Below are 27715 nucleotides of genomic sequence, written 5' to 3'. Positions count from 1 at the left end.
GGATTTAGGTAGCAGGGATTTTTCCAAACTGCAAGCGGTGAGGGCCCAACACGTGTGCGCACTGGTGAATAATTCAGATTGATTTCCAGAACCGTAGTCACTGAATGGTCATGCTCAACTCTCAAAGTCCCACCGCAACTCGGACCCAGTCATCATAACATCATCAACTCTTTGAAAGGGGCGTCAATATATTTACTGTAGTGCTCAATTAATTATTGCATTCCATGAGAACCGAGTCCATAGGCAAGTTGACTTTGTAGAAATGTTCTGTTTTTATTCCACAACAAATCTTATTCAAAGACGCCAAATCCAAGAACTCACATCATATAAGTACATCAGCATACGCGTTTCGTCCACAATTGGACGTCATCAGGGCTTAAAATTAATTCTTTTTCAGTTCTCTCCCGTTTGTCCTTCTGTAACTCGTCACTTCCTCCCATTAATGGGGAAATTTATTTTTTAATTAACGGAGCGTTTCCAACTCCTGCGTCGCTGCCCCCGGCTGGCCCGATAATTCCTGATGTCACTGATTGTTTTGCTGAACCTGGTTTTTTGCTGGCAAGAGAACTCTGTGCACTTTACCTCTGAGAACCTGTAGTAAGGTGCTAGTACTACTACTAGAGGTAGAAGGAGACAAAACTAACGGGAATAAGCTCCGAGCGGAATGCCCAACGCCCATTATACCACATAAGTCAGCGGTGACACCTGAAAGTTGATCTTACAATGGCTGCCTTTTTGTCCTCCAAAAAGGGCAATAACCCTGAGAAGGGCATTGATAAGGCACTTCGAGGTTGCCTGGATAAACATCTGGACATTTTGGGGCCGTTAACTCAAATTATGGAAATCATTGAGGTTTCAGTGGTCACTGGAGATAAAGTGGGTTTGGCAGTCCTTAGATGATGGATCCAGCTGGTGGCGTGCATGCTGGGAAATTTGAATACAGCAACAGAAGCTGAGCAAAGGAAGCCTGCACACTTGGCTGATAAAAAAACTGGGTCAATAAGCTAATGCTCACTTCTTAAGTGGGGAAGAGAAACAACTTTAGTAAAATGTATTAAATTCGAATTAATATTTATCACGTGTAAATTGTAATAATTTTAATTAATTATGCAATAAATCTTTTTGACTTTGACTAATGCTCATTCATTCGTCAACCGTTTTATCAAAGACATTTTTACTGATGGCCAAACTGTCACAACTCTTAAGAAAAATAGTAGGAAGGTGCTTTCCACTCGTGTTTTGGGGAAGCCCTGTCAAAGTAGGGCTCTCTCTACTGCCTACCTGCAACATAGCTCTTACCGCACAACTAGCTGTGCAAATGAGGTGCGCACAATGATAGATTCAGCAACATTGAAGGATTTACTCCCTTTGTCCCCCACAGAGAAGGAGGCCTTTAACCCCTTCCGTGCTCATGACGAGCTGAGCTCGTCATGAGCCACGGCGCTCCGGTGCTGAACCGCGGAACGCTTGCGTGCGGGGATAATTCCCCTGCTGTGCTGAGCGTTCCACGGAAACGGGTGTGGTCATGACTAGCTCAGCTCGTCATGACCACACGAGCACTGTGCCTCACCGGGGTGCTGTGCGCCCCCCACACTCCCCCAGCACAGCAGGGGAATTACCCCCGCACGGAAGGGGTTAAAGAGATAGATGCCAACGTGACAGAGGATACACTAGCCTAAATAACAGAAAGCCAATTATGCTTAAATCTTTTTCCCCAAGAAAGTTGTGTGGCAGACTCGTCCTCTTTCTTCACACCTAGACATTCAATACAACAGATCAATGGGTGTCACAACTCATTCCAGGCTATAAAATGTGGTAATATAAGATCTTACCTTCTTACCCTGCTTTGCCACCAGCTATGCAAATTTGTTAACATGCTTCTGGGAGGAGCAAGTGGTACAGACCATGATCAAAGACCATTTTTAATTAGTGATCTGTTACATCAATGACCATTTCTTAATTTGTGATGGTGCCTATAAGGCGACATTGAATTTAATAAATTTACTCCTAAATAATGACCTGAATCTTAAATTCACTTACAAAATGCATGACGCTGATCCGGAGTTCAGGCTGGCCCTGCCATGTTGGCTACTAGTCTCTTAGAAGAGACACTGCAGGGAACGGCACCCTCCATATACACAACCAGCACCCCCAGAAAACTAAAAGGGAGTGTCCTCTATGGGAATTCATAAGAGCTAAGAAACTTTTGCAGTGAGAGCTTGAACCTAGACTAGAGGATAAAATCAGTGTAAGGAACATGTTTATCCAGAGAGGTTACTCATTTCCAAAAAGCTAAAATAAAATATCTTTGAATTCCTATTTGCGAGTGCCGGTTACGTCCTTACTTGGAACGTTGATGTGAAATATATATATGAAAACAAACTAAAATATTTGGATTTATAATATTAATGTAAATTAACTATATACACTTTTTTTAAATTTAGACCCATTTTTTTTTAAATGCTAGAGCACTATTAACCCTATTTATAATCAAACTATTTATTGGATTTAAATACATTAAAAAATATATCTTTTTCGGAGGTTAAAATTAAAACAAAATCCCAACAAAATTTAAGAATCATACAGTTTAATATTAAAAGTGATGTACAGAAATAATAAAAAGTAAATTTAATTATATTTTAATGAAAACATGTTTACATTCATTTAAAAATTCAAAAATGTTTGCTAAACATTTAATAAATAAATAATTTTAATTTTTAGCTATTTAACATTAAATGATATGTATATGTTTAACTACTTTAAATAATGTATTCTTTCCTATTGGTTTTATTTTATTTCTGTATCTCCATTATTTTCTATGAGAGGGTATTGCAGTACCAGTGGATGGAGATACGTGGTGCTAGACTTAACCTCTTCGATGCGTCGGACGTCACAGTGGGCGTGTGCAGAGGACGGCCGGGGGCCGTCCGAACCGCGCATGTGTCAATTTTTTCAGCACTGCGGCGGAATGTCCACCGCGTCGAAGAAGTTATTTCCGCTCTGAGGTGCAGTAATTTATTACTGTTTTGGTTCATTTTTACGCTGTAGTAACTTTGGAAGTGAAGCTTGTGAATAGCAATGGGTGTACTCTTTTATGGGTGGGGTGCACTGCCATTCCTAAATCCCTCCTTCTGCTTCCCTATACCCCTCCCATTTAGCAGTAAGTATGCCCCTTTTTCCAGCCACTCCTCAGTCCCTCTCACTTTTGCCAGTAAGCAGTAGCTTACATGTCGGAGGATCTTCCCACACAAAATATAGGCGCGATGGAGAGTTGCAAGTATGGGTTTGTGAATAGCATTTTGTAGTAATTTAGTAGTAACTATTGTAGTACTACAAATAAAGTTTGTGAATAGGCTCCTTAGTTACTTATTTGTCTGATAAGTTTTATACTGAACAAATAACTGTAGGAAATCGCATGGTATTGTTTACTGTGATTGTAAATTTAAACAAACTCAGCACTTAGCATAGTATATAAAGACATACATGTTTATAGCTGAGCAGAATGCAAGAAGACCCGCTGTAAGGATAAAACCAATTCTGTATTGATAATTTGTCAGTTCTTTTAATAGTTTTTTACCACACACGGCCGAGCCTAAACAATTTATCTTTGTATTGTAGTCGACGTGCTTTTTTCTATTCGAACAAGAGGAACAAGGAAAAAGAGGGCTGAGACGACCATAAAGGGAGACTGTTGAAAAAAGAAATTCACTATCATTGAGTGTTTAAACAAACAAAAAGGAAAAACTAGTTCTTTAAAAGTGAGCAGAGGAAGCATAGAAGCCAGCCAATCAAAGATGGTAAACCGGCTAAGCTCCGTGGGAGGGACAAACAAGAAAAGCCATTCAGCAGAAAGCAAGCAAATATGAGTGAGAGTAAAGCCAACCAAAGGTAAGCTATGGTAAGCTATGGTCAAGTTCCCAGCCAATTTTTCATGGTAAGCCCACAATATGTATTGACCAACCAAACAACGTATGCGGTCTGGTAAGCTAGACTTAACAAGCTCTGGCAAAGTCAATGAGTATCGCCTATACAAGAGCTACTAGTTATGCCAATTTTTTTTAGGCTGTGTAACTTTGTTTATAAATAAAGACAGAACCTTCAGAGGGGGTTTGGAGTTTGGGGGGGGAAGAGTGGGGAGTTGGGATCAGTTCAAGGGACGCAGACGGGGTGAAAGGGAGAAACAAGCATTTGCAATGCAATAGGTCTCGCATTAGGAAAGTTTGAGCTATTGGTCTTGTAAATGACACATTTTTTATTTATGTGTTGGTTTTGTAAACAGGAAAATTAATAGCTTTGTCATTTACAATGCCAATACTTTTATTTTTTGCAAATGTGACACCTATAGCATTTGTAATGCAACATGTTTTGAATTTACGTGACTTAGATGTATTGATATTACAAATAACAATGGCTTTTAATTTTTTTAAATAATTAATACTTAAATAAAAGTTATTGTAATTTATAATGGCAATCGCTTAAACGTTTGTAAATAACTTTTGTGAACATTATGTTCAGTGTATTTTATTGTGACGAAAATCCAAGAACAGAAGTGAAATATTAACATCTTTTTGTGACATTTGTAATAAAGTTTAAAACATTGAGAAAAACATATTTGAACCAGTTGTTGTTGAATGGTTGCACATATTGATGGTGTGGTGGTGAGGAGTGATGTGGTGGCGATGAGTGATGCAGGTAATCTCCATTCTCCACGTGCCTCAAGGGCTCGGGGTCTTTTTTCGAACCACAGGTTACGCGTTTTGAAGATTCAGGCGTGTTTAAATTCGGGATCCCCACAGCTCAGGTTTGGCGGCTGGTAGAACTGTGAATCGGTTCTTGAAGGCACAGAAATTCAGCAGGTAGAAGAAAGGAGTATTTCATTTGGATCAGACCACTGGAATGTTGGCAGCGCCTCTAAAACAATTAAGTGGCGCAGGGCCAATAATGGATGGCAGAGGCCTGGTGCGCCGAGATTTCAATACTTGTATTTTTGTTTCACTTCAGGTACTTCTGAAATTTTCTACTCTCACTCTAAAGGCTGTAATAGCCCTCTACCCTTCTCTATCAGGCTATAACCCTTGTTAAAAGCCCTGCTCCTTCGTTACAGGCCCTCAACTGCATATCAGACCTAAGGGGCTTTAATTAATGGTAAAGCGTTCAGCTGAGGGCCTCGAAGTTATAGTAAACTCTTCAACTGATTTAAAAGCAGACAAGAGCACAGAGTACAAAGAGCCCTAAACTCTCACGGGGCCCCTTGCTTGGGAGTCAGGGCTCGTCTCCCAGACCTTTCGGGTTCTCAGTGTCATAAAGTAAACTTGGGAGTTCTCTGGGATTGAGGGAGGCAGCAAAAGCCAAGGGATAGTAACCCACCCACGTCACCTCTTGTGAGCGGATGAGGAGAAACATCATTTGGTGAAGAAAATCTGCTTGCGTTTTATATGGAGTTCCAGGGCTCGACAAATCCGAAAAATGGTACTAGTCCTGCAGGTCTAGTACCATGGAAAATCCCCTCGACCTCACTCCAACCCACTTGACCTCCGTCTCTGAAAACGGAGCAAAAGTGACAAGATAACAAGATTTAAAGGCATGTTTATTGCTCATTTCCTTTGTGAGCAATAAAAATGCCTTTAAATCGTGTTATCTTGTCACTTTTGCTCTGTTTTTAAAGACAGAGGACAAAAGTTAGTTTGATTTCCTACTCGCCAGAAAGGGTGAGTAGGACCTAAAAATAGCTCGTCCTCATCCATTCTCCCTCGCAAATGCGAGCGGGCGAGTGGATTTGTCGAGCCCTGAGTTCATGAAAGGCCTAGAGGCCTGGTGTTTCGCAGAGAGCTACCTTATCTCTACCCCTCTTCCCTTACCTTACCCCCCCCCCTTAGCCAGTGTTAACGGGTGCATTACTGGGACACTCGAAACAAGGACCCTACTGACATGCGCAAAATACTACAAAATTGGCTTTGTGCACTAAAAACTAAAAGGAGAGCGCTCAAATGGGGAAAATATATTTTGCCTGGAGTACTAAAAATACTTGCACCGCTCCTATACATGCATAGGTTGAAGGTGCCTAGTTGTTAGGCTTTGACATGACAATATGAGACATTTAGGGCCAAACTGCATGCATGCAAGCAAAGAAAGGCATGTGGGAGTAGACATAGCAAGATTTGCAGAGTATAAAGGGCTGGGGGGGTGGTAGGGTGGCGACATGTGATCGATGAGAAGGAATGGAGAATGAAATACATGAGAGTGAAGGCATTATTCCTACAAGGTGACCTTGCCGCCTCCTGACTCACACCCCGGCCTGAGTTCAAAGCGTCTGCTATCACCTGCGCCTTGTTTGCTAACTTTTCTCTACAAAAGAAAGCGCTATCATATCAGAGCCTATGAGAGCAAGCACTGCACGACCCCTGCACAACACACAAGCACATTCCTTATCGGCACCCCTTGCCTTTGTGACCTGTGGCTGGGGGCATTTGAGGCCCCTTTGTGCCAAGCTACCCGGGCTCTCAGAAACCGGATGTCCACCATCCAGAGGGACTCTCTTCCGGCTTATTAACCAGCATGAGTCACAAGTAAACTAGCGTTCTAACAATCAAATGTCTACGCCGAGCAATAAACAATCGAGCAATAAACAATCGAGCGACGGAAGTTCAAAAACATGCCACAGGGAAGCGCTACTAATGGTAAAAGGCGCTATGCACTTGCTACTAACTGAGGGGGGGGCAGTATCAGGAAGCAGCAAGGCTGCTTTGTAGAGATCTGCCAATGGGACGCCGCCACGAGCTGCCTCGAGCACGCAAACCAGAGAAAACACCATGTTCAATTCCAGAGCGTCACAAAAATACATTATTTGAGTTACTATATATGCCCAATAAAGCCATTGGGCATTAGCACTATGTACTGCTGAAAAAACTAGAAAACATTACGTGGTGTCCCGGGGGGACAGAAAAGAGACAGGAACTAGTCCTGCGCGGCCATCAGCTCTTTGCCGGCCTGTGAGGAGTGGGAGGGCGGGGGCTGCCTGCGCTTGCGCGCCACTCTTCAGTTTCGTTTTGACGAGCGCGAGCCCGGAGAAGAGAAGTGCCGCATGAAGTCCCGGGTCCCAGGAGGGGGCCCGGGTGAAGACCAGCGGGGAGACTGCGGGGCCCCCATGCCTATGGGGAGAGCTCCGCTTCTTGGTAGAGTGGCAGAGGAGCTTGAGTGCTCTGCGGGGCTTCCTTGGCAGATGGTGGGAGCCAGAGTCCAACTCCGGTGAGGTAAAGGGGGGGGGGGCTGTGTGCCTGTATGTGTGTGCCTGCGTGTGCATGCGCGCGCCTGTGTGTGTGTGTGTGCGTGCATGCAGAGGGGTGGGGGCTGGCTGTGTCTGTGTGTGTGCGCCGTTAATGCATGCGAGCGAAGCGAAAGCAGGGGCTGGGAGTTCGTCTGCGCAAGCGCGGCTCAGACGCGCGCTCCCGCGCTCAAAACTGAGACTGCAAAAGCGCGCGTCTGAGTCGTGTCCACATTCCCAAATACGGATAGCAATAGTTGTCTAGCTGACAGCAATCAATGCTTTCGCATTGAATGCAGGTCAGCTCGACCTAAAAACTAAAAGTGTATATGAGTACTCCTTGAACGGGTTGCCACTGTTAGTGCACTTATGCTTCTGACATTTCCTTGCTCGACGCCGCCCGACCTCCGGGTTGTGGGCTTAACGGCTGTGTACGGAGCTGACCAGGGAACGGTGCACAGCGAAATCAGAGCTACAATGTCTGTATAGAAGTGGTATGTTTATCATATGTCTGCAATAAAAACGGTTTAAAAAAATAAATAAATAAAGACAGAAGCTTCTTTTACGATTATTTAGTGTGAACATAGCAGTGCGGTGTTTTGGATTGTTATCAGTGATGTTGGATTGTTCTAAGTGGTATTGTTTGTAGATTACATTATGACTGCTATAAAACAGTGCTTCGTTGACTTTACCAGATATTTGTTTTGGCTTCAAAGGGAACATTAAAAACAGATGTTGCTGGCTGTACAACTGTCCGAGGGCTTTGGCTGTATGGATTACGGGCAGAGCTGTGGACTTTGGAACCGTGGAAGTAAGTTTGAGTCTCGGCGTCGGCTGAGCATCCTTTGATCCTGGGCACATCAGTTATTCTCTCCCTGCATAAAAACAGGACTGTGATTTTAAGATAAAACAAACCGAACGGCTCTTAAAATGATTTAAATCCACCCCGATTCGAAAAGGGGGTGGTGATGGACAGAGTATCTGAATTAAACAGAACACTCATACCCAGTCAAAAGATCAGGGCTTGATCCATCACCGTTTTTTAGCTCACTGCACCATCCCAGTTCAGAACCTGGCTATATGCAAATTAGTCTGTCCCTGGCCCAGTGCATCATGGGAACAGGGCAGACCAAACTACCAAGCCAATTCTTTACTGGAAAGGAAACAAGCTTCCGGGGACCGGTTTCTGGCATTACAGCCGTCTTCGGCCCGGCTTGCTTGAATCCTGATGGTGCAGTGAGCAAGGGACTCACATCTGAGCATACCCTACCACGCTTATGGTGGCCAAAACGATTCGAAAAGGGGGTGGTGATGGACAGAGTATCTGAATTAAACAGAACACTCATACCCAGTCAAAAGATCAGGGCTTGATCCATCACCGTTTTTTAGCTCACTGCACCAGTGTGCGTGGGAGAGCAGCACAGCCTCGTGGTATGGGGGAGGGGGGGAGGGGTCTGATGGTTTATGCATGCTAGACGCTTCCAGTGCCATGTCAAAGATGGCACATGTGCCCACCAGTGTGGTGGTTTGATGCTGTACTGGGGGTTTGGTGGAGCAATGACCATGCCTCAATGGGCAGGGAGTGTCTTACCTTTACCACACTGTGCCCGCACTGCAAACTTATTTACATTTCACAGTGAATGGTGTTGCAGAGCGAGTTAAACACAGTCACACCTTAAGGTAAAGGAGTAACTCTGTTTAGTTACGTTGGCATTGCACCAGGAGCACAATTATACAGAAAACAAAGAGGCAGTGCAAGGTCGAGTAGGATACTTCAAACACGCATCTCTAAGTACAACGAGGCGGGCACCTACTGCTGAAACTAAGCATCGCACAGGGAACTTAACAACAGTTGGGTAAGAGTGGTTGCATTGCCAGCTGAACAGAGCGGCATGGAGCTCCAAAGGAAGCACTCTGCCATCTTAAAGGAAACACCTCCCTGTAAAGACAAACGCCGCATGGCAACCCCCAAAGAAAGAGGCCTTGTGCGGCTGAGAAGTGTTGACACATCAACACTGAGGACAGCTGAACACATTTCATGGTGATGAGACTCCACCAGTGATGCTTGCAGTGTGAGGATGATCACACAGGCGCCTTCCTTCTCCTCCTCTTGCCGTCTCTGCACTCATGTCATATGGTTTAGCCCCTTGAGCCATCCAATAGGAGGACTCCGAAGGGCTCCCGGGTGAGGGAAGCTTCCATTGCTAATGTGTGTGCGGTCCATGTTCCAACGTGACTCACATCTGGCCTGCTGTTGCCTCTGCTGCATCCCTGTGATAGAAGGAAGGAACAGCCCGAGCGGGAAAGTGAGGGTCACTTGGTCCCTCTGTGACCCCGAGCTTTGCTGTCTTGGCCTATGCCTGAATTACTAGGGGGGGGGGCAGAGTACTGGCCTCAAGCAGCCCATTTACTGTTGCATACCGTGAGTAAATAAACAGCCACAGACTTCCAAGCATTGGTAAATTCATTAGGCTTTGCCTATGTCATTGGTAATAAGCTGCTTTTGATCTAAGTTGTAGCTTGCTGTGTAGTTGTACAATATAAGTTACAGAAAGCCTTAAAATGTTATGACTGGTTTATGTACAAAAAGGCAATATATTATGTTACTGGTGGTATAGTGCGGGTAAATAGCAAAATTCTGAAAAATTAAATGGAAGAGAGAAATAATAAAATTAATTGATGTAATAGCAATATTATGTGTTTAGAGGAGTACGGACAACATTTCATTCCCGGTGCAACTGCACCTGCTGCACTATTTAAATCATAACCCTATTGCCTGAAGGATAACTGCACTTGTGGCTGCCTGTTTTGAAGTACAATATTGCAATATTTGAGGTTTAGAGGGGTTCCTAGCACTTTGGGCTCTGGTGTTACTGCACCTTCTGCACCACTGAAATCATAATGCTAGTGCCTGCAAGGTAACTACGCTTGTGACTGCTTTTGTAGTGAAATATAGCAATATTTGGTGCTTAGAGGAGTTCTGAGAACTTTCGGCCCCAGTACGATTGTAATCATGGCCCTAGTGCCTGCTACATAGCCGCACTTGTGACTGCCTGTTTAGTAGTAAAGTTTAGCAATAATTGGTATTTACTGGGGTGCCTGGAGCTTTTGGTCCCGGTGCCACTCCACCTGCTGCACTATTGAAATTAAGACCTTAGCACTTGCTAGACAACTAACTGGACCATTCAAATAACGACCCTCTTGCCTGCAAGATAACTGCACTCGTAACTACCTGTTTAGTAGCAAAACATAGCAATTATTGGGGGTTAATGGAGTTATGGCAAATGTCGGCCCCGGTGCCACTGCACCTTCTTCACCATTTAAATCAAGCCCCTTTCAACTGCAAGAAAACTGTAATTGTGACTGCCTGCATAGTAGTAGAATATACCAATATTAGATGTTTAGAGGAGTTACGACAACGTTTGGACCAGGTGCCACTGCACCTACTGCACCATTCAAATCATAACCCTATTGTCTGCATGATAACTGGACTTGTGACTGCCTGTTTAGTAGTCAAATATATCATAGCTCTTGTGGTTTACCTTGATTTTTAGCTGCAATATTTATTAGGACATTAAGAATTTGATTATAATGACCAAATGGATTACTTTGAAAAAAAATCAATCCAATAATGCCTGCAAAGTGCAAAGAAAGATACTGAGCCATGAATAGGAAATGCAACAAACGCTCTAAGGCTAAAGCATCTGCTTTACACAACTAGGTAATAAAAACCAAGCATTCCAGCAAACTGTTAGAAGATGTCTGCCTTTTCAGTGGAAAGAGATCATATCTTGACAGTGAATGGGGCTTAAACAGTGTGAACAGCTTTAGTAGAAGTATTGTAATGTGTGCAGTTGGGGGAAGCTAACAAAAGAAAAGTTCCTCCCCAAAATGAATTAACACAGTAATTCGGTTATGGGAACTGATAAGAGCCCACTTTTAAGATATTTAAATACAAGAGATTTCACACTGTGCAGGCGAAACTGTAAAATGAGCCAAAACTCCCCCCACCCAGTTTCAGAGCTCTCTGTTTCAAGAAAAATGTTGAAGCAGATCCAGAAAGTCCACTTTTATAGGAGAAGCCAAAAGGAAACCTTGGGAAATTAATCTAATTGAAAACAGTGTGTGCTATATGTAGTGATCTGCTGGACACGGTCTCGTGTTCCAGCATATGCGCTATGTAACCTGCCACTCCCCGAGGGCTGGCCTGTACACTCACCCCACACCCATCGATCACTGGTGTCACCGGTCAGGTGACCCTGCTAATAAAAGGGGCCGGGGGCATGTGCCCTGGGCCAGCTCCAGTGTCATACTCTAAGAGCCTCATTACGATTTTGGTCGGAAAGCCTTCCGACCGACTCCTTTTCGGAATAGTTTTCAAATGACTCGGGTTCGGGGAGTCCGACCAACCGATTACTATGTTTCCGAACACCATTGGGTCAGACTCCCATTGACTTCAAAGGGAGCCTGTGTTCCAACCAACAACACAGGAATAACGGGGTGGTTGCGGAAAACCTTGCACCCTTGTGCATGGTTGGAAAGAGGGGTTCATGGGGACCCCCACAGACCCCAACCGGAGGCGTCCGGGTGAAGGGGGGCCTGCTACAGGCCCCCAAAGTCAGTTTTCGACAGCCTTTTCATGTCAGACAGACCAATTCGGAACGGCTGTTGGAAATGGACATCGTAATTGGTTGGCTGGAAATGCAGACGTTGACTCTACAAATACCGGTCGGAACCAATTCGGAATGACCAACTGGTTATCTTGTATCTTAAACGGTCAGAAACATGGGTTCCGATACAGGTTCGGACAAACCAAATGCCATTGGGAGCCTTTTCCGACTGAATTGTAATCAGCACCCAAGTGTCTGTGTGAGGGCCTAGGGCCCTAAACATTACACTACTATGTCTATAAAATAGACAGCAATGTACGATCGCAATTTAAATATTAAAATACCAAATGGTCAAATAAACTGCTGTGTGATGTGTGTTCATTGATCCATGTGGCAAAATTAAAACATGAATGATCAGTATCATAATTACTGTATATTTTACCGCCAGTGCAGGGATTCGAACTGGTGAAATGCGGCGCTGTTCAGATTCAAGTATGACCACCAGACTGATAATTAAAAGGAGCCCAAGACAGAGAGGTCATATTAAAAAGATGCAGACATGCAATGTCACACGAAAATTAACCTTGGCAATGAAAATGGTAATCCACCGAGAGAAGCACTTCCCCGAAGCTCTGCAGCTAGAGCAACAAGCCCTGGCAACACCAAGCGCTCTGGGCAGCAGCGCCTCGGGCCTAGCAATCAATTAGCATCAAGGGTACGATCTGAAGGAGTATAACAAACATGCACAACAGTCTGCTGTCGAATCATTAACAATGGTAAACCTGGGGAGGAGCCAAGATGGCGGACGGGACGGACGTGTGAGTTCCCGGCTCCGCGACCCGTCTGTTTTTCACTTTAAAATCCTGTTAGTTATCCTCGGTCGAATCCAATTTCAACGGAGCCACGAATGCGCTGGAGATGACTGCGTTCTCCTGAGGTCTCTCTAGGCTGATTTGCTGGAGGATTCGTGGAGTTAGCCGACCTCCGACACTGCCCCTGGGATCTGCTCCGATGTTCCCCGCCTGACGCTGCTGGACTTGGGAGGTGGAACGAGCTGTGGCGGGGCTGTAGCGGGGCCGATCCTGAGCGAAGCGCGACCGATTGCTGAGACGAGCGGATTTGCTTTCTCTGCTGAGACCAGACCCCATTTAACGGCGGAGTGTCTAATTGTGGGGCTGGGTCTATGCAGGCGAAGCCTTTCTTTGTTCCGAGACGGGCCATCGGAGCGGACTCCATCTTAAAGCGCTTTCTCCGCCGTGAGACGCTTGTACCAACAGCCAGCGAAAGGGCTTTCACTCGCGCAGCCCCCGGACTGCGAGCCGCGCTACATCTGGTGGCTCTAACTCCTGCTTCATTAGGTACCGGAGTCGGCCCCCCCCCCTCCCTCCATTGTAGGCTGCCTGAAGGGGTGGTAATGGCGCCTGCCTATCGAAACGACGGAGTGGCTGATCCCCTGTCTTCAGTACTTGCTGCCCTGCCTGCCCTGGGGCTTGAGACTACACTGGGGGTGTCATTGAGCGGAGCTGACCGGCCAGTACCGCGGAGTGTCCTGACTTATAGAGGTATCCTGATGGCGCTTGTGGATCTACGGGCGATATGGCGCAGGACTGCTCGAGAGCTGGCACGGAAGATCGACAGCGCTGCCCATGACATGGGGCAATCGCGGCTGGCTGACCCTTTGCTGCCTCTCACTGCTCCCGAGATGGATACAATGTTGCAACATGTGCACACGGAGATCGGCCTTGTCCCTGGCTACAGTGTCGAGTGTTTCCCTACTGACGAGACTGCAGCTACAAAGTATCCCTCCATTCTTCCTACTGAGACTTTGCCTACGAGAATGCTGCCATCGTCTTTTCTTCACAATCGGAGTGTGAGCCATCCTGCGGAAAAAATAGAGCCCGCCACCCTGGACGCTTCTCTGGCTGCCGACTGGGGACACTCCCTTCTTCTTTTTCCGTTTCTTCCATGCCGAGGGCGGCCATTTTCCTCCTTTGTCCTGCCTGAAGTGCGCTCACAGCGGTGGCCAAGCCTGCTGGGGTTTCGACGTTCAGGACAAGGTTGATGTTGTCTCTCTCACTGGTTCTAACTGACTGGCTGGCTGAGACCCGGACTGGCGCGCTGGTTGATATACTGGTAGCGTTTTACATGTAATGACCCCCCACGCGGATCTCCATGCTACAGTCGACGGAATTCCTGGTGACTTTTGACGGCCATTTTGTGGTCTCACTGCACTTTCGTTTTTCTCTTGCCATGTTGCTTCTTTGTTCTGCAGTGGGCGAGCTTCTTTCGGGGAGCATGTCCGGGGGTTTATCCACGTTTGGGTCAGGGCTGGGCTGATTTCCTTAGTACCTGCTTCTTGGCTGGTTGGGCCGGGTTTGGGACTGTTTTTATGTCCAGTTTCATCGACTGCTGCTAGTTGATCGAGGGCTGGGATCGGGGGTGCTCCTGAGATCGGGACAGGGTTGGGCGGGTTCCTGGTTGTGTCACTGTCTTGCCGGGTGGGGATTGGGGTTAGAATGGGGTACGTACTGGCTGCATGGCTTATGTTTACGATGTAGACTGTTCTCCCCCGTCTGTCTCTATTATAGCTAGTGGTTGTTTTGCTTTCCAATCAAGGCATCCTTCGGGTGCTGCGACCTTTGTCAATGGCACAGTCGGCATTATACACTGGCTACCCTAATTAATTGCTGGCTATCGGCTCCGCCACGTTTTCTTTGGTTCCTGTTTGCTGGTCCTGGAAGCTTGTTGTGACATGGGTGTTATTTGTTTAGGGTAGCGTCCATCTTGCTCTCCTTTCTCTGCACTCTCGTTACGGCGGCCATCTTGTCCCTTTGTCCTGACTGGGGAGGGCTTTTGCTGGGCGTCATGCTGTAGTGGTCGCTTGCGACCTGATCAGAGCTGGAGGTCTTCGGGGCTTCGCTCTTGTTGGACCAGCTGTTATGTATCGGACTGTGCCGCATCTCTGGCGAATGTAATGGTCGTAGCCCCCCACATTTGTTCTGCTACTGTTGCTCATCCTGGCGATTTCGTACGTGGGGTAGAACTGGGTGTATCCTGTTATTGCCCATATGGACGGGGTGATCATTCAAGTACCGGCTCGGGGTCCCGGGTGTATCTGATTCAATTTTTCATTTGGTGGTGTACTTTTCGATATTATTGCTTCACTCAGTGCAGGGGGCTATACATAGCTGGGGGTCCGGGAATTTTGTTAGTATTAGGGCTCCTCCTCCCCCGTTTCCTTTCCTTTTCGGGAGTGGTAGACTAGGTAGTTATTTTCTTCCTCCCGATGCTTCAAGTGTGATAACTTTCTTTTCTTATCTTTCTTCTTTCTTTTCTATTCTTCCTCTGTATTTCGGGTTTCTTTACTAGGCGACAGGCACTTTGCCGGGGGGGGGGTAGGCCGTAGCCTCCGGATTGTTGCAGGGTGGGGGGGTAGATTTATTTTTCTTTTAGTTTCTATGGGCCTTATTTTTCTAATTTCTGCGCTTTCTTGTTCTGCTTTCTGTTCTGGGTCTGCGTTAGGGGTCAGTAGGGAGTAGGTGGCGCTGAGGGTAGTACGTACATGTGAACTGCAGCTCTTATTGTTTTGTATGGTACTGCCATATTGACGGGGTGTTCTTACTAATGTTGTTCTAATTGCTGCTGCCTGCTCATGTTGTAAAGCTAATGTCCGGACTCAGTTCTTCTTGATTTTATTCTTCACTGATTTATATTTCTTCAAAACTTTAAAATTTAACCTTCAATACTCCTTCTCCTTGGCGACATGACTCCATTCAGTGTAACTGCTACAGATTGCTGCTATCTTGCCTGTTGCCGCTGTGAAACCGCATTGCTCGCACATGTGCTTGAAGTTTCGTGGCCGGCCTGCTGGTTGTAGGCCCGTATTTGTTCTCTCTTTTTGTGCACAATAAAGGTTTTAAAAAAAAAAAAAAAAAAAAAAACAATGGTAAACCTCCTAACCCGCTACTTATCAGGTAAGTTCCGTGGTTGTACTGCAGATTGATGGCACCCATTAAACACTTAATCATGTATTAATGGTTTAGTCATGGAAATGGCAAATAAGGAAAGGCTGTTTCATTTAATGTACAGTATGCATGAACCCCCCACACCTTATTTTCATATTTTTATAACCACTCTGTGGTTGCGGCAACAGAAGTGCCCCCAGGTTTTAATTGCCGCTAAGGCGGCGGCCCCTGAGACCACCCGAGCATTGCCACCTTAGAGCTTCTCTTAATTCAGTGCAGCGTGCCACCATTTGGCTCTTTATTAATAGTTGTTGCGCCATGTCGATATATGTATATGTATGGTGCATGCACATCAACACTAGGGGTGGGCGGAATTTGCGTAATTGCTCCGCGAAATGGTAAAAAATCTCTGCGAACACGTAGAAATTCCGCAAACACGTGGAATTGCTTGTTCGCAATGCTTTTTTCCTGTTCGCAATCGCTGTTTGCGTGTTCAAGGGGAAATATCTTGCGAACACGCATTTTGAGAACGCGAACAAGCAAAACATTTCCCTAAGTCGCGGAACGCAGCATTTTGGGCAATTTCGCGTTCTCTGCGGAACACGAAATTACCCAAATGCCGCAAGCAGAACGGAATTTACCACCCAGGCCTAATTAACATTCCTTTGCACAAGGGGCTTATTCTGCGAGGTGTTAAGAACCCAACTGTGTGCCCACGTGGCGGCCTCTACCTTTCAGTCACAAGCTACTCAAGGGCCTCTTTTCTCATCCAACATTAATTGGGACACACTGAAGATCAGTGCTCGGTTTCTTCTTTTAACCTTTGAACATGCAGAACTAGACACAAGTATTGTGCTTTTGCTTATTGTATAGAAGGCGGCCTAGCCTGAACCCGACCGGCATGTGTATCATTCAGGGCCTTCGAGGCGCTAGAAAGGCACTGAGCTCTTCTACATTAAGCTGTTTGAAGCACTAATTGGAAACCAGACCAGACGCAGCGCTTTACCTGCGCACAGGTTACATTAAACAGGTTTTTATTTTAGGCAAGGGGATAATACGTGATTTACACAAAATAACAGGATTCAAAGATAAAGAAAAAAGTAGCCCCCAGAAGAAAAGCAGTGGATGGACACAAGTACGTGGGCCTTGCTCCAGGAGGAGATTACGCAGACAAATAAAAGTACCCTCCCGCCAGCCCCACGCACAGAATGAGACACAGAAGGAGAGAAGCTTTGCAATATGGGTGGGGACTGGTGATGGAGAGCGGAGTTTTTAATCACGCTCAGGTGTTATAGGTGGACCCTACCGCTGGGCGCTGGGATGGGGCCACGCTGATAGCTACCATGTCTAAGGTGGACCCTACCACTGGGCGCTGGGATGGGGCCACGCTGATAGCTACCATGTCTAAGGTGGACCCTACCACTGGGCGCTGGTATGGGGCCACGCTGATAGCTACCATGTCTAAGGTGGACCCTACCACTGGGCGCTGGGATGCGGCCACGCTGATAGCTACCATGTCTAAGGTGGACCCTACCACTGGGCGCTGGTATGGGGCCACGCTGATAGCTACCATGTCTAGGTGGACCCTACCACTGGGCGCTGGGATGGGGCCACGCTGATAGCTACCATGTCTAAGGTATGGCTGGTATTGAATTTTATTTTTTTAAACATAATAGCAGAGTGACATACCTTTTGGTCCTGACGAATGCCTTTCAACTTTGAGTCTTTTTTGGAAGAAACATGGTGACCACATAAGATAGGGTAGCCTTATTACTCCCTGTCCACTCATATGTTTTAACTTTATCCAATGGGGGCACCAGAATAAAGGACAAATTGTGCCCAACACGACATAGCTAGTCTACAATATTTTTACACTCTGCCCCTCACTTTGCTACATCATCATTGCGCATTTTGCAACAAAACACCTCCGATTCTCCCCTTAGAGACCATTGGGGAGTCGCAGCCCACGCTGGGTACCTTGCGGTCCTAGTGCGCGGAGAGAACCCAATGATGACGCATGTCACCTGTGGGTGAGTGAGGTTTCTCGTCCTAACGGCGAGGTGCTCTCCTTCTCCGTCTATCCTCTAGGTTAGTTTATTCTTTACAATCAGACCCCAAAGAGGTAAAATTGTGCGCGAGTACAAACATAGTGTCGCCGGCAAGCGCAGACTATATAGAAGCAGGCAAATGAGAGTGATAAAGCTGCCAACCCGTGGTATGCAAGGGGCGGACTGTAAGCCCACTGTATGTAAACAAAACATCTGCCAGAGACTGCGCAAGTGCTGTCTAGGCGAGACATGAAAAGTGCCACTGCCCATCCATTATCAATCGGTCACTTGGCAGTCAGTCAATTCTTCGATTTGAGACTCATCTGGTCTCTAAGACTGTGAGCACGGCTGTAAGTGTTTATACAATAAAATGGAATCATTACAAGATCAACCAAAGTAACTGTGAGTGTAATTAATACGTGTTAAACTGACACAATTGTGCACTTCCTTCTGTTCTGTACAAAGATCACAAGGCGATGCAGGCGATGAGGGGTACTATCCCTGTTTAGGGCACACAACAACGCAGGGGCGACTGCTATGCGACCGGCCGGACACACCCGCTATTTACTAGCCTGAGGCAACGTGTTTATAGTGTGCATGTGTGGCAACGCAGTGAGAACCCTGAAGAGTCAACAGGACGACACTCCACGCAATCTGCGATTGGCTCCACATTCGCACCAATGGTAATCTTATGTTTTTTTATTCACATTTTTGTTTTAATTCTAACTATGAGCCTTTTTTCTATATTATCTGTTTTTACCAATACTTTTTGTATGGCTTTTAACCGAAGCAATGCATGTATTTAACTTAGGATCATGTTGTTCTAGTGATCTACTTACACTAGCTCCTCCTTCTGTAGCAACAGCAGACCTTTACACAACCGCCACACTTGTCGTTGCTATCAGTCATCTGGATCAGTAAGGTCACTCTACGGCCTTCCAACTGTGATCAGTCAACACTTAAGTACATAGTTTCAGGTTACCACAGTTGTATGGACACTCACCTTCGGACCTTCACTTAACTGAAGGAGAACTCCTTGAGAACCACGTGACAACCTCCTGCTGCCCCCTGATGATGACTCTTGGTCTCTATTTACTACCAACACTTGAGAAACTCCATTTAAGTAACAGGATAACCACAAAAGAACAGGGAATGATGAACAGGCAGGATGTTCCCGCACTTTAATTTGGAATCACCACTGATGGTGGAGTATCACGGGATGTGCTCAGTAAAGCATAGAATATTATTGAAGGAACCACAAAAGCACGTGAAAAATATCAGACCCAGTTGTGCAACACGTATGAGGCATGAAGCCACAGGCAGAGCTTTCAGGAGGACCTGCAATATCCTTGTGCATGAACAGTCTTCGCGTTCAATATGTGGGTCTGGCTAGGACCAGTGCGTGTGATCTCTATGATGGGACAGGATCAGGTCTGGGGGTACACAGCCCGAAGGGATAATCAGTGCTGTCTGACCAGAAGCCAACGCCTCCTTTAATCATACGCCCACCTCCCTTCCAACCCCGCATGGACAGAGCGCAGCAGTTCACAGCTTTACATCTCTTGGACTAGTGGCCTTTCTGCAGGCTTGCGGCGCTATGTGTCCCACTGGATCCCAAATCCATCCTTGGCACATCTCTCTCTGGATGTGGCAAGGCTATGAACTAGCTGGTCCAAGCCTCCAACACTTACAGGAAGGGTCACCACCTGGACGCAAGCCTTAGTGGCCCTGTTGGTCTTTCCCTGCTGGTCAGACCTACCCAATCAATGCCGAGAGACGAAGTGAGCAGAGCAGGGGTGAGGGGCCCTCCTGCTTCCAGAAAGGACATCATCAAAGCTGATGATCTCTGCTGGGTCTCCTTCCTCCAATGGTGAGTTTCTAAAGGAGAGGATCCCTCAGACTTAGCAGAAGGCAGCTGCCAGGACAGAGGTAGAAGAACTAATGCCACCACTTGTCTGTAAAAACTTATTAAAAGCAGCTACTGGTAATTTTCGTATAACAGGTACATCCTGATGGTGTCAGAAAGAACACATAAGAAGGAAACAAAGCACAGACCTTTGTAGGCTTGCACCGTCAGCCCACATAGTATACATAGAGGAATTATAGGTCAGTAGTGTAGGCATTATTGGCTGTACCAGTAAATGTATCCTCACAATGTCTAATATTGAAAAATGCTCAAACTGGACTTGACCCCACTACTAAGAAGTCACATTTAAGAGAAAACGAGTTCCTCTTCCAATAAAGCGATGATATCAAGGAGCATAAAGATCTTAACTTTCAAGACTCCCGTCTTCATATGTTTTTGGCATTATAAGAATTGAAATATTCTAACTGTACTTTACAATTGAACTTTAGAGATCTTTATGCTCCTGGATATCATCGCTTTCACATAGTATAGATAATTCAACTTCACTGAATTGCAAACGTAAGTTCATAATTCCCAAGGGATTTTCATTTTACAAGTATATAATGTCTAAAATGTAAGCATTGACTGTTTTCTAAATGCACTGTTCTTGACCATCAGTTCTCTTCTTTTCTGCTGCCAGATCATATAGTCACCAATAGTTCATTATCATTGCCTGCGTAATATTCATGGATGCAAATGTTCACTAATAATTGTAACGCAACGCGCTCAGTCCCTAGTACAGGTCTAGTTTACTCTATATAAAATGAGAACAAACTGCGATAAAGTAAATCCAAACAGTTCTAGCTTGATCTGATTTACTCTTCTAAATGTCACCCAGGTTAAACATATAACTTAGACTGAACCTCAAATACCTTAGAACAAGTTTAAAACGTACTGCATGCAGAACCTCGTGTACAACTAGAAGCCATGGAACTGGGGGCTGTTCATCTGGCTGGAGATACTAAACTCACCACTGGATCCCAAGAGAGACAGATAACACAGAAGGAAAAGATTAATTCCGTCTTGATTCAAAGCTGGCGGACGCAACCGAGGTTAAAATGAAAAGAAGGTGTCAATTAGTGGCAAAAAAACAAACTGAGTTTAAGTTCTATATAGCAACTATTTTACAGCCAGATTCGAAATTGGCATTGAAGGTGTAAACACAGATCTCTGATATGAATGTTGGACAAGTTTATTTTGCTTCTTGCGCACAAATGGCCTGAGATGTCATCAGTTGCATCTAAAGTAATTTCTTTTCCTGAAACACAAAATGTCATCGGCAGATATTTAATGCATTAAGATCCAGGAAGATGCTATAGGCTTTGAGTATTGTCTTTGAGTGTGGTGACAAATGTACAATTTTCTTTTTCAGTAGAATGTAGCTGATTTCTTTGAAGCATTAATCTTTCTAAATTTCCAGGTAGGTGCACATTAAATTATGAACTTGTTTCATTTTAAAATGTTACAAATCTTATTATGCTGTCAAACTGAGAAGAATCTTATAACCTAATTCGTAATTTTTGGGGGGATAATTATAACACTATCCAAAATTGTCAAACACCAGAAGCAATCAGAATGTTTAATGTGGCGTAACCAGAGTTTTTACCACAGCTTTAAAAAAACACACAATGGCCGGTGGGGGAATTCAATAGCCTTAGTAAGACCACCAACAAGGGACCGAGTAATAACCAGTCACCTACATGTGCTGTGATTTCCAAAGTAAAGAATATCGTTCACCCTGAAAAATACTTCGACCAAATTGATAATTTTGAATGTGCAATATTATGACCCAGCTTCTTGGCTGGAGTGCAGGTTACAATTTCATATTTTTTGTTGAATAATATAATTTCTGTCCCATTGGCCTTAAAAGGGATCTTTCTTTACAGAACAAAACGATTGATCCGCTTGTCACAAACCATCAATGGACTTTGCCTGTTTTCACTCAAACCATGGGCGGATAATATGAGGATTCACACCTTGATAGAGAAGCATGAAATATATTTAAACAGTCACAAGTAAATCTCCGAAAAACACCAGTTTAAATGAAGCACTCCTATGTCAGGAACTTGTCAGCCTAAACAGCATTAGAAAATGTTCAAAAGAGAGATGAATTTTGTTGCCCCATTTCCAAAGTTCTTAAGAGCAAACAGTGAAGAATTTCAATGTCAATTTGAAGAAAACTTCTGCTGTGGCGCGTAATATAAAAGAAACAACTGTGATGCTATCCGTACCCGACCATCCTCACCTTTGCCCAAGATATTCACTGATCAAGCAACTTCCACCCAAAATCAAGTGGAACGAGCAGAACAAAGTAATCAAACATTGAGGGGGAAACACATTTAGCTTGAAAGATTCCTAGTCAAATGTACGTGCCCGCCAGCTTTTATACCAAAGTTAAGTGTTAAAAGTGCCTGTAGCGACTGCCACGGGCCAGTTTTACTTCTGCTTTCTTTACACCAAGACAAATGGTTACCCTCCCACAAGTGTGTAGTTTCAGATTATGGATGTGAAACTTATAAAGGCTTAGTAGTCATACGGGTCAGACCAGACCGGAAAGACTGCAATGCCCTGGTGCCCCATGTGATTAAAGAAATTAGCATTTTAGTGATATTCAAGCTCAAAGAGTCGAAGAGAGCTTAGTGGCACAGGTTGGCTATAGGCTCGATGAACCCCTCCTATGGATTTATTGAATTCACGACTTTCTAAAGTCACTAACAATGTTAGTAATGAGGGGGGCAAGAATTTGCAGTCAGAAAAAGGGCCAAAGAACTGGCAGACCCATTAGCAAGGGTAAAACATACAAACCTGGCTATTACTTTGATTTTAAAGCACGGATCACAGAGGCCTTCGGACTAAGAGTGTGAAGACCCCAGCCTGGGTCTCGTCTACAGACTCAAGGTGCTAGAGTCTAACAGTACGAATATGGCCAAAAACATGTCAAGTAGAGAGATGGTTCATGGCCACACACAGTGCTGTCCTTATATCGATGACCACTCTACGCTCCTCTGTTGCGACGTTAAGATGGTCTGTATTTAATAAGAGTCTTGAAAAGTACTACAACGTGTAGCCTTGTGGCTACTACAAGATGCAGAAAGGAAGATGAGTCTAACTTGGCATAGGTACAAGAGGTCGGTTCGACCAAACCGGAGGTGGACAGGTACTCAACTCTTTGGTACTGCTATGACTCCTCAATAGGGAGAAGGGACCAACATCAAAGATGAAGTAGATTAAGAAGAAATAGCTGCTAACTGGTGGAAGACAGAATCTAATTAAAATCTATTTACTATAGACAAAGTGTTGGAACATGGGTTCAATCTACCTAGGAGCTGGATTCCATACAGACAAGGCATCTCGGATCAGCACACTGAGTATCTGTCTGCAAGACTTGACAAAGACATTGGTCAGATAGCTCAAGGCGTACAGGCCCCTATGCTCGGAAGCACCCTTAGTCTATCCCTGAGTGAACAGCCAGCTTACCTTGCAAATGTCATGACACAACTAGGACTGAGGCTAGACTTCTGGTACGATTCACACAATTCACATCCAGAGAAAGGTCACAAGACGTGGCCAAATAAAGCGAATGTGTTGGACTCCAAACACTGGTCTGTTTCAGTTAATTGTCCACCACCATAACTTGCCTAACCTACAAGGCCTCAATACAAGCCTCATTTAACTCAATAGTCAACCTTTATTTGAAAACTTTTTCCTTTTTTATACTAACCAATACCAAGCACTTTACATCACACTGCAGCTAAAATTCAGAATTATAAACAATGTATCTGCAATAAGGTGCCCTGAAATGGTATCAGGCAACCTGTTTGGCCCTTCAGGAGCATATGGCAAACAATCAATGAAAGAAAGACTTGAACACACATAGTAAAATTGCAGCTACATGAAACCTTTCTGCTCAAATGGTGTCAATGAACAGCGACTGGGTATTAGCAGATGCACATTGGAGGGAGTACAGTTTCTTACCTGGTCAGCACCAAAAGCCGTAATATTGGCTTTTACGATACCCACTCCAAGCCCCACAATGGCCAGTCCAATTAAGGCGGTGATGGCACAGTAGCCACCCCCAACCTCCTTGCAGTTTACATAGTCTGAAGAACCATTAGGAGTGGAACAGTTCTCTATGCGGTTCAGGGGCACATCCCCACAGAAGATCAGGCGGGTCTGGGGGGAAGCCATGAGTGGAAAGGCTAGCATGCCAATCAGATAGAATACCATACTGAACAAAATTGTCCAAAAACGGCTGAAGTGGGCATCAGCAATCCAGCCTCCCAGAGGTGCCATCAAGTAGGTGAGGCCCATGAAGAGCAGCAGCGCTTGGCTGGCTTTGGCCCCCTCCCACGAGTTTGGAGACATGTTCAGAAAGAGCACCAGATTGGCAGTCAAGCCATAGAAAGCAGTACGTTCAAGAAGAACAGCTAGCAGCACAGCGGCACAGGCCATGCGGCGCCCCGAAAAGCCAATGCCAGGTCCTGAGGATGATGAGGGCCCTCTCCAAGTGGAGCCCGAGCGCCCACTTTTACTTCCCAGGAGTGGGGTCTGCTCGTCCGAAGAGCTGTCCATGGCTGCGGGTGGAGAGTGGCGCGAGTGGCAGTAAAATGTGTCCCCTAAAAAGGCAAACAGGTATAAAAGAGAAGGGAGGAGAACCAGAGGTGAGAGGAAGAGGTGGTCACAGGTGGGGCGTGGCAGAGAGGGATATGAGGTGGTCAGGGCGCAAGAAACTGTCAAATCTAATCTTCAAAGTGAATGATTGGTGGGATTTTGCTTGGAAAGTTGGAGACAGGAATCTGTGGACAGTGGGGGGCAGAGCTGGGCGATTTGTTAGGATGAGATGGCCTCGAAATCAGGTGTTGAGGGAGGGGTATGGAGCAGGGGAGAGGGGTCTGTGCAGGTATGATAAGAACAAAGGTTTGGAAGACGAAACAGGAGGGACTGCAGGGTCAAAGATCAAGAAAAGTGATTAGGGAGAGGTGCTTGAGGAGAAAAGACTGAAGGAAGAGTCAATTCCAAGGAACGGGAATCACTGGACGTGGGTGGGACACAAGAGGGTCTGGTACAGGGGGCGGTGGGATGGGGGCTAAGAGGTCTGTGAGGTAAAGAGACCCAAAGGATAGAGTCTGAGGAAAGGGAGTCACAGTGAGGAGGCAGGGCCAGGAAAGAGTCTGTGAGGAGGTTAGCCCTAGGGAGGGTTTGGGGTTTCAAAGAGGAGGGTCTGGGGTATTAATGGGGAGGGGGATCTGGGGTATTAAAGGAGAGGGGGGTCTGGGGTATCAAAGAGGGAGGGGTCTGGGGTATTAAAGGGGAGGGGGTCTGGGGTATCAAAGAGGGAGGGGTCTGGGGTATTAAAGGGGAGGGGGGTCTGGGGTTTCAAAGAGGGGGGTCTGGGGTATTAATGGGGAGGGGGTCTGGGGTATTAAAGGAGAGGGGGGGTCTGGGGTATCAAAGAGGGAGGGGCCTGGGGTATTAAAGGGGAGGGGGGTCTGGGGTATCAAAGGGGAGGGGGGGTCTGGGGTATTAAAGGGGAGGGGGGTCTGGGGTATCAACGGGGAGGGGGGGTCTGGGGTATTAAAGGAGGGGGGGTCTGGGGTATCAAAGAGGGAGGGGTCTGGGGTATTAAAGGGGAGGGGGGTCTGGGGTATCAAAGAGGGAGGGGTCTGGGGTATTAAAGGGGATGGGGGTCTGGGGTATTAAAGGGGAGGGGGGCCTGGGGTATCAAAGGGGAGGGTATCAAAGGGGGGGTCTGGGTTATCAAAGGGGGGGTCTGGGGTATCAAAGGGGGGTCTGGGGTATCACTGAGAGGGGCTGTTGAGTAGCTGAGAGGACGGGGGTCCTGTATGGGTGTCAGCCCCGAGGGGGGGTCTGGGGCAGGAGTGTCTCCGGGAGGGGTCACTCGAGGGGCTCTGAAGGGCGCCTGGAGGCGCTCTGTGAGCAGCAATGCCCTCGGACGGGCCGCACGGTGTCTCCGCGGAGTTAAGGCCGGCTCGTGGTCCGGGTGCAGCCGCGGCTCCGTCTCTGTCTCGGGGGCGCTCGTTCTCCTCCGGCCGCCGGCGGAGCTCTCCTTCCTGACACTCTCAGGGCAGTCAGAGCCGGCGGGGGCGGGGCCAGCGGGAGTGCGCGCGGCCCCGCCGCCATCTTAGAGCGGCGCCCGGCGCGAGCACGGGGCGGGGGGGACCGGCATGGAGGCGGCAGATAAGAGCCAGGATAAAACCGACATTGAAAGAGTGTACTCTGCCTCGTGTATGAGATAAAGAGTCGATAATAACTGACAACTGTGAAAAGTATCTGTGTGCTATTAAAATCTAAATTCTGCTCACTTTCACTCCTTATGCGACAGAAAATAAAAATGTTCTTTATTAGTCGGTGATTTCTACCGTATTCATGCTCTATGTCGGTGTATTTACTCCACTTCAGCATGGCGCCCGCTCCGCCAGGCCTCCTCGGCAGAGCAGCCCGTCTTCTATTTCTAGCGCCGCTGTCAATCACGCTCCGACCTCTGTGACGGGCGCCGGAGAGCACGCCTCCTCCCTCACCAGTGAATGGACGAGGGCGTGGCCCCGGAGAGCACGCCTCCTCCTTCACCAGTGAATGGACGAGGGCGTGGTTGAGGGCGGGCACTGGGCGGGCCGCTTCGCACAGCTGATTCGCTGCTTTCGCCGTCCATTCGCTGAGAACCTCCAATCAGATGTTATCACAACAACCGCACGTGGTGCGACGCGCGCTGTTTACAAACTGTAGGAGCCCGGCAGAGCGCGCCCTTTATTTCTTTTAATTATTGATTTGCAAAGTTTTATATAGCGCTGGCTAGACCCGGAGGTATCAGAGCACTTTACATGAGGTGGAGTGCATGCCAGTTCCTCATTGCATACATGCTTGGGGTTGTGACATGTCAGCTCCTTGCATGCATGCTCGTGGCATGTCAGCTGGTTGCATACCAGCTCCTTGCATTAATGCTCCTTGAATGCCAGCTCCTTGCATGCATGCTCGTGGCATGCCAGCTCTTTGCATGCATGCTCGTGGCATGCCAGCTCCTTGCATGCATGCTCGTGGCATGCCAGCTCCTTGCATGCATGCTCGTGGCATGCCAGCTCCTTGCATGCATGCTCGTGGCATGCCAGCTCCTTGCATTAATGCTCCTTGAATGCCACCTCCTTGCTTGCATGCTCGTGGCATACCAGCTCCTTGCATTAATGCTCCTTGAATGCCAGCTCCTTGCATGCATGCTCGTGGCATGCCAGCTCTTTGCATGCATGCTCGTGGCATGCCAGCTCCTTGCATGCATGCTCGTGGCATGCCAGCTCCTTGCATGCATGCTCGTGGCATGCCAGCTCCTTGCATGCATGCTCGTGGCATGCCAGCTCCTTGCATTAATGCTCCTTGAATGCCACCTCCTTGCTTGCATGCTCGTGGCATACCAGCTCCTTGCATGCATGCTTGTGGCATGCCAGCTCCTTGCATTAATGCTCCTTGAATGCCACCTCCTTGCTTGCATGCTCGTGGCATACCAGCTCCTTGCATGCATGCTTGTGGCATACCAGCTCCTTGCATTAATGCTCCTTGAATGCCACCTCCTTGCTTGCATGCTCGTGGCATGCCAGCTCCTTGCATGCATGCTCGTGGCATGCCAGCTCCTTGCATGCATGCTCGTGGCATGCCAGCTCTTTGCATGCATGCTCGTGGCATGCCAGCTCCTTGCATGCATGCTCGTGGCATGCCAGCTCCTTGCATGCATGCTCGTGGCATACCAGCTCCTTGCATGCATGCTTGTGGCATACCAGCTCCTTGCATTAATGCTCCTTGAATGCCACCTCCTTGCTTGCATGCTCGTGGCATGCCAGCTCCTTGCATGCATGCTCGTGGCATGCCAGCTCCTTGCATGCATGCTCGTGGCATGCCAGCTCTTTGCATGCATGCTCGTG

At 46.7% G+C, this 27715-nt stretch overlaps 1 protein-coding gene across 1 annotated transcript in view; it reads right to left on the bottom strand.

Moving 5' to 3' along the window:
• Positions 1-25881, bottom strand: part of SLC15A4 (solute carrier family 15 member 4) — a 284700-nt gene extending 258819 nt beyond the window's left edge. Inside the window, exons 1-2 of the mRNA XM_078668020.1 lie at positions 25255-25881; positions 23766-25109 (exon numbers count right to left, since the gene is read on the bottom strand). Of these exons, the coding sequence (XP_078524146.1) occupies positions 23766-24362 (597 nt within the window). The 5' untranslated portion in view covers positions 24363-25109; positions 25255-25881. The remainder of the gene's footprint in view (positions 1-23765; positions 25110-25254) is intronic.
• Positions 25882-27715: the final 1834 nt, after the last annotated feature.

Source organism: Lissotriton helveticus, chromosome 11 (assembly GCF_964261635.1).
Source record: "Lissotriton helveticus chromosome 11, aLisHel1.1, whole genome shotgun sequence".
NCBI lineage: Eukaryota > Metazoa > Chordata > Amphibia > Caudata > Salamandridae > Lissotriton > Lissotriton helveticus.
The sequence above is the reverse complement of the archived record's forward strand: the minus strand, read 5'-3'. Positions and strand labels throughout refer to the sequence as shown.